Here is a 6838-nt window from a genome sequence, read left to right as displayed (position 1 = left end):
AAAAAGTCAATTTAATTGAACTACCTTGGATGAATTTCGTTTCCTTCTGGGATCCTAGTGGCACAGTCGCCACACAGCCCTGTGAGGTACATATTATTATTCTCTTTTTACAGATGAGGTAACTGAAGAGGTCAAGCCGCTTGATCAAGGTAGCCCCACTAGGAAACGGCAGAGCTGGGATTCAAGCCTAGGAGTTCTAGCCACATCCTCACTGGTTCCTGTCTCCTTCACACAAAGCTGAAAAGCCTTCTTACATAATTTGGATGGAGAGATTCATGGATCTGAGGAAAGGCCTGCCCTCCCTCTAAAGCAAGGACAGGTGTAATGTGAACTCCTGCAGCCCAGACAGTGGAGTGTGAGGTTGAGCAAGGTCCCCCACCTGGGTCTGGAAAGCAAGAATGGGGAAAGAGCAACTGCAGGCACCCATGAGGCTGCTGGGGGTGGGTAGAAAAGGTGATCCCTCCAGCCCTTCCTGGCACCCCACCCGACTCCCACACTCCTGGCTTCCTGCAGAGTTTCCTGAAGGAGAGGAAGGAGGAGAAGTTTCCAGCCTCATGTTCAGACTTGCCCAAAGATAAGATGAGAGCCAACAGATAAGGGGGTAAGGGCAGAGTTTGAGCCCCAAGTCCCCATCAGAGCCCCCAGGCACAAGCTGAGCACATCCTCATCCTGGGTGCAGGAGTGCCAGGCTAATTGAGAAGCTGAGTCCCTGACCAGAACCAGACAGACACAGAGCCCGGGACAGCAACAGGTGCAGCCAGACTGCCAGGGACAGGAAGGGCCCAGCAGGTTAAACATGACAATTAGAAAATCTTCCTAGGAGGAGAAAAATTTGGTGCACGCTCAGGAAGAAGGAAGGGGGCTGCCCCCAGTCAGAACTAGAACCTCTTAAAACAGGCAACTGATGAGGAAGTGAGCTACAAGCACAGCTAAAACATCAGTGGAAGTATGCGAGATGGAGGGCCCCGAGGAACACACTGGAGGGCTTGAAGGATCCCTTGATAGAGTGGCTGGTAGGTGGAGTGAGATGCCAATAGGACCCGTTTGGACACACATATGCCACAGATTGCCTTCCAAGGGGAGGAGGCTGGGGAGCCACACAGCTTTTGTTTTGCTGGGTGAGGTGTGCAAGCACTTAGAGCATTCAGAACAGCAGGAGGAGAGACTTTATTGATTTTTGCAACAACTGCTGTGGGCTGGCTTGGGCTGTGAGCAGTGGACACAGAATTGGCCGTGCAGAGCCAGCTGATGGGGGGAGCAGGCCAAATGTGTTCAGGAAGAGGTGGCTGCTGGCTCACTCAGTAGGTGATGGATGTCTTCAGACTTGACTCAACTGTCTTCTTCAGGATGGTGTGGCAGCTGGAGCCAGACACAGAGCAGGAACCCAAAACAGGGTCCTTCCCAGAGCTCAGGATAATGTTGGAGCCTCCAGTCACGATGCTGGTGCAGCATGACCCAGAGCTGCCTTTCCCGCCACCAAGTCCACAAGTACTCCCCAAGCTTCCACCAACTCCTCCAGACACGACAGTGCTGCCTCCCACCGAGGCTGCCAAGAAATGCACCGGATCAGAGCAGGGTCCTCAGCTCCCCATGGGGATCCCATCCCCAAAGTCCCCTGATACTCACAGATAGTGACCTGGCTGGGGCACTCCCCAGACATCCTAGGCGAAAAAGGACAAGAGAGGGATGCGCTAAGAAATACTGCAAAGAATGCATCCCCACGAGATTTTAAGCCCCTCAGAGCAGGTCACCCACCCTCTCAGCAGATAAAATCCACAGTCCCCAACTTAAAATATCTCTCTGCAGCGTCGGTTGCCCTTAGCGACTCACAATGTCAGGAAATCTCTCGGAATCCTCTTTAGCAAGCAGCTCACTGTGTTGGCATCCCATCCTCCTCCCCCACCTCATATTCCCAGGTCCCTCCAAGCCTCCCTCACCTGCACTCCTCGCCCTCCAGCAGCCTGCGGTAGGTGGCAATCTCCACATCCAGGGAAAGCTTCGTGCTCATCAGCTCCTGGTACTTGCACAGCAGCTGGGCCAGGTTCTGCTTGGCCGTCCTCAGAGCAGCCTCCAGCTCATCCACCTTGGCCTGAGCGTCCTTGAGGGCCAGCTCCCCACGCTGCTCAGCGTCAGCGATGGCGGCCTGCAGGCTGGCGTTCTGGAAGCGGGGTAGAAATGAGCGAGAAAGTGGTTGTAAGTCCAACATAGCCTCTCAAAGCACCCCCTGTGGATCACTTGAGGGCTGGGGTGGATCATAATCTCATGAGCTCAAAATTATCCATGGCTGTCTGCACCAACACCACCCCTGCAACAGGCTCCTCTTATTCTAAGGGAAGGTATTGCTTCCCTCACTTCCTTACCTCCTGCAGTAGGTTGAAGAGAATCCCCCAAAACTTTCATGTCCACCCAGGACCCCAGAATGTGATCTTATTGGAAGTAGGGTCTTTACAGATGTAATTAATTAAGGATCTCATGATCATATCATACCATATTTAAGGTGAGCCCTAAATCCAATGACTGGTGTCCTTATGAGTAGTAGAGAGAACACAGAGACAGACACAGAGAGAAGAACTCATCAGAAGAGAGAGGCAGGGCTGGGCGTGGTGGCTCACGTCTGTAATCCCAGCACTTTAGGAGGCCAAGGCAGGCAGACTACAGGAGTTCAAGACCACCCTGGCTAACACGGTGAAACCCTGTCTCTACTAAAAATTAAAAAAAAAAAAAAAAAATAGCTGACCGTGATGGCACACACCTGTAGTCCCAGCTACTGGGGAGGCTGAGGCAGGAGAATTGCTTGAACCCAGGAGGTGGAGGTTGCAGTGAGCCAAGATTGTGCCACTGCACTCCAGCCTGGCAACAGAGCAAGACTCTGTCTCAAAAAAAAAAAAGAAGAGAGAGGCAGAGATGGGAATGATGCAGCAGTAAGACGAAAAATGCCAAGGAGCTCCTGGAGCCTGCAGAAGCTAGCAAGACCCAGGGAGGACTCCCACTGCACCTTCAGAAGAAGCACAGCCCTGCCAACACCTTGATTTTAGACTTCAAGGCTCCAGGACTGGGAGAGATTACATTTCTGTTGTTTTTAGCCACCCAATTTGTGGTGATTTGTCATGGCAGCCCTAGGACACTAGTACAACTCCTGTGCCACCTCCCCAAGTGCTCTTTCCCTATTTCTTCCCACCCCCAGCCCTCGGCTCCTCTCCCAGGGTGCTTAGTGCTCTTCCTGTACCATGGATCACCACCTACAAAGCTCCCCCTGAGGGCCACCAAGGTTCTTTTTTTTTTTTCAGACAGTCCCATTTCAAATACTTTGTCCTGTTGTCAGAGTACATCAAACCGTGTGCCTCAATTTTGGGTTTGAAAAATATAATCTCAGCCGGGTGCAGTGGCTCACACCTGTAATCCCAGCACTTTGGGAGGCTGAGGTGGGCAGATCACCAGGTCAGGAGATCAAGACCATCCTGGCTGACACAGTGAAACCCTGTCTCTACTAAATACACAAATAAACAAAAAAAAATTAGCCAGACATGGTGGCACACACCTGTAGTCCCAGCTACTCAGGAGGCTGAGACAGGAGAATCGCTTAAACCTGGGAGGTGGAGGTTGCAGCGAGCCAAGATCGCGCCACTGCACCCCAGCCTGGGTGACAGAGCAAGACTCCTTCTCAAAAAAAAAAAGAAGGAAAATATAATCCCTTTACCGACAATGGAAAGCTAGAGGAAGGATGAGATCCCTGTCTTTATCAGCCTTACAGTTGATTTGCCCTCATATCTGACTCAGGAAGGAAGGAATTATCTAAAATCTGTCATTATTAGGTCCCCACTCTGTGGAGAGAAACATAATCTCTACTCTATAGATGAAGAAACTGAGGCTTAGAAAGATGGGTGGCAGAACTGGGAGCCTAACCCACTTGGGCCTGCGCAGGGGAGCCCAGTTAATCATGTTTGTGCAGGAAAAGCAGCAGGGGACAGTGCTATATCCCCAGGAGGGATTCTCCCAGGAAAGGCACATTGCTGTGTGAGGAGCTGTGATTCCCAGGCCCAGGTACCCAGTACACACTCCTGCATGCTGCCACTAGACTCTGAAGACCACATGCTTCAGAACCAGCTGGGCAACCTCATTTAAAAAGCAGGTTTCTGGACCCCATCCTTAGAGATTCTGACTCCTCAGCTCTGCCAGGAGGCCAGGAATCTGGATCTTAACAGCCGCCCCAGAGGATTCCAAAGCAAGGGGTCCAAATTGGTTGGTGAAACATAGTGGCAGCAAATTGAGTAAGAGGACTCATCACATTCCTCTCAGGCCCTGCCTCTCTTTGCAAACAAGAGCCAGAAGGATGGTTTGGGATGAAGTTTGGGTTGTGGGTTCTGGATACTCCAAGAACCCTCCCCAGAGGGCTTTGCTTAGGAGTCAAGGGACCGCATGTGACTTTCAAACCAAGCTGTAGTGTTTGAGGAAATGGCCTGACTCTGTGGTCTCTGCTCTCCATCCTCCACTGATCCCCCAAATTGATCTTTTGGGTTTAGGAAATATGAGTGTAAGAATACTTTACAGTTTGAGAATTCATAACACTTCACACCTAGAAGTGAGGTCTCCTCACTGCAGGAGGAACAGGAAATGGCCTCCTTTCCCTTGCCAATCCCTTCCTCTACTTCTGACCACTGTAATGTATCTACCTAAGGAGAAGTTAGCCCCACCCTGCCACCCACCTCACTTACTCTCTGAGGCCCTGGCTCCCAACTTCCCCCACAGGGCCCCAGGACCTTCAGTGTTTGACCTTAAAGTCCCTGCTAGGCTTGAGAAGTAAGAGTCAAAAAAAGAGATAGGAAAAGAGATGTGGGCTGGGCACAGTGGCTTACACCTGTAATCCCAGCACTTTGGGAGGCTGAGGCCGGTGGATCACCTGATGTCAGGAGTTTGAGACCAGCTTGGTCAACATGGTGAAACCCTGTCTCTACTGAAAATACAAAAATTAACCAGGCATGGTGGTGGGTGCCTGCAATCTCAGCTACTCGGGAGGCTGAGGCAGGAGAATTGCTGGAACCTGGGAGGCAGAGGTTGCAGTGAGCTCAGATCACGCCATTACATTCCAGCCCAGGCCAACAAGAGTGAAACTCCATTTCAAAAAACAAACAGAAAAGAAAGAAAAAGAAAAGAGATGAGGCTGGGTGCAGTGGCTCACGCCTATAATCCCACCACTTTAAGAGGCCGAGGTGGGCAGATCACTTGAGTTCAAGAGTTTGAGACCAGCCTGGCCAACATGGTGAAACCCCATCCCTACTAAAAATACAAAAATTAGCCAAGCATGGTGGCACGTGCCTGTAATTCAAGCTACTCAGGAGGCTGAGGCAGGAGAATCCCTTGAACCCAGAGGCAGAGGTTGCAGTGAGCCAAGATCACGCCACTGCACTCCAGCCTAGGCAACGGAGTAAGACTCTGTAGGAAAGAAAGAAAGAAAGACAGAAACAAGAAAGAAAAGAAAAGAAAAGAAAAGAAAGAGATAAGAAAAGAGAAAAGAGATGAATTAACCATCTCCCCAAAAGGTTGAAAGCAAGATGTACACCTGGACTTAGGCTCCAATGCTGTCAGCCCCCTCCCCAACGCCAGGGGAGTGCAATGCAGTGGCACTACCCCACAGAAGCCAACATGCAGCTAGAAGCCACAGCAGGAAGGCTGAATTCACCCTAAATGGGGCTTGAAGTTCTCTTCTCCCCAAATTATCCAAAGCTCCAGCCAGTTATCAAGGTCCTCGACACAAACCCACTGGCAACCCAAATGGAGAGAGAGAAACTAGGGACTGGGGAGTGAGTTGAAGACACAAAGGCAATGAGAGGATGTTTGGGGGCTCTGGGAATCTACCTGCTTCTTGAGGTTCTCAATCTGACTCTGCAGCCTCTGAATCTCTTGGTGTAGCTGAGAGATCTGGACTTTCGTTTCCTGCATCCTGTTCCCATGAAGCTGGGCAGACATCTGAAGCTCCTGGTACTGAGAGGGGAACAGAGGGAACACCATTAGTTGAGAGGACTGCCACCTTTGACCATCTCCCCATGTTTGGAATGCCACCTCTCACTTCCTTATTTGGAGTGTTTGTTAAACGCCTGCAGCCAGGACACAGTGGGATGTACTTCCAGAAGTCCAAGCTTATCTCCCATGGTTCCTCTGCATCACCTCCCTCCTGGAGGGGAAATGGCCCTGCCCACCCAGCCCCAGACCTTCAGGGAGGTAACTGGAACTGCCCCAATGGAATCTAGGTGGATGACCACCCTAGATTGTGGGCATGGAGACCTAGCCATTTCCAGCATGGTGCTGCCCCCTGGGTCCCACCACCTTGGTCTGGTACAGGGCCTCAGCCTCAGCCTTGCTGGTCCGGGCGATCTCCTCGTACCGGGCGCGGACCTCAGTGATGATGCTGCTGAAGTCCAGGTAGCGGTTGTTGTCCATGGACAGTACCACAGACGTGTCGCTGACCTGGGTCTGGAGCTGGCCCAGCTCCTGCACGGAAGACAGACTCAGTGTCCACCCACCCCCAGCTCCCTCTCCCCTTGAAGCCTAGGATGGTTGAGCAAGATGGTGAATTTCTGCTTACACGCCATGACCCCCATTCATCCCAGGTGGCATTGTGTATGCCCTGCTCACCATGGGACTTGATCTCCTCATTCAAAAATGAGGGCCATAGGAGGTGGTCTCTGAGGTCTCTTGCAGCTTGGACATTAATGGAAAATGACCTGCAAGGCCCGAAATCACCCAGCCCATCACTCCTCAGGCTTCATTTTTTTCTTCTTCTTCTTCTTTTTTCTTTCTTTCTTTCTTCTTCTTTTTTTTTTTTTTTTTTTTTTTTTTTTTT

At 51.1% G+C, this 6838-nt stretch overlaps 1 protein-coding gene across 2 annotated transcripts in view; it reads right to left on the bottom strand.

Moving 5' to 3' along the window:
* Positions 1–6838, bottom strand: part of KRT78 (keratin 78, type II) — an 11236-nt gene continuing 4398 nt past the window's right edge. For both annotated transcript variants that reach the window (XM_011930562.1, XM_011930563.1), the window contains exons 5-9: positions 6322–6486; positions 5854–5979; positions 1938–2158; positions 1627–1661; positions 1–1546 (exon numbers count right to left, since the gene is read on the bottom strand). In XM_011930562.1, the coding sequence (XP_011785952.1) occupies positions 1299–1546; positions 1627–1661; positions 1938–2158; positions 5854–5979; positions 6322–6486 (795 nt within the window). In that variant the 3' untranslated portion in view covers positions 1–1298. The remainder of the gene's footprint in view (positions 1547–1626; positions 1662–1937; positions 2159–5853; positions 5980–6321; positions 6487–6838) is intronic.

Source organism: Colobus angolensis, unplaced genomic scaffold, assembly GCF_000951035.1.
Source record: "Colobus angolensis palliatus isolate OR3802 unplaced genomic scaffold, Cang.pa_1.0 Scaffold87, whole genome shotgun sequence".
In the NCBI taxonomy this organism is placed as follows: domain Eukaryota; kingdom Metazoa; phylum Chordata; class Mammalia; order Primates; family Cercopithecidae; genus Colobus; species Colobus angolensis.
This window is presented reverse-complemented; position numbering and strand designations above follow the sequence as displayed.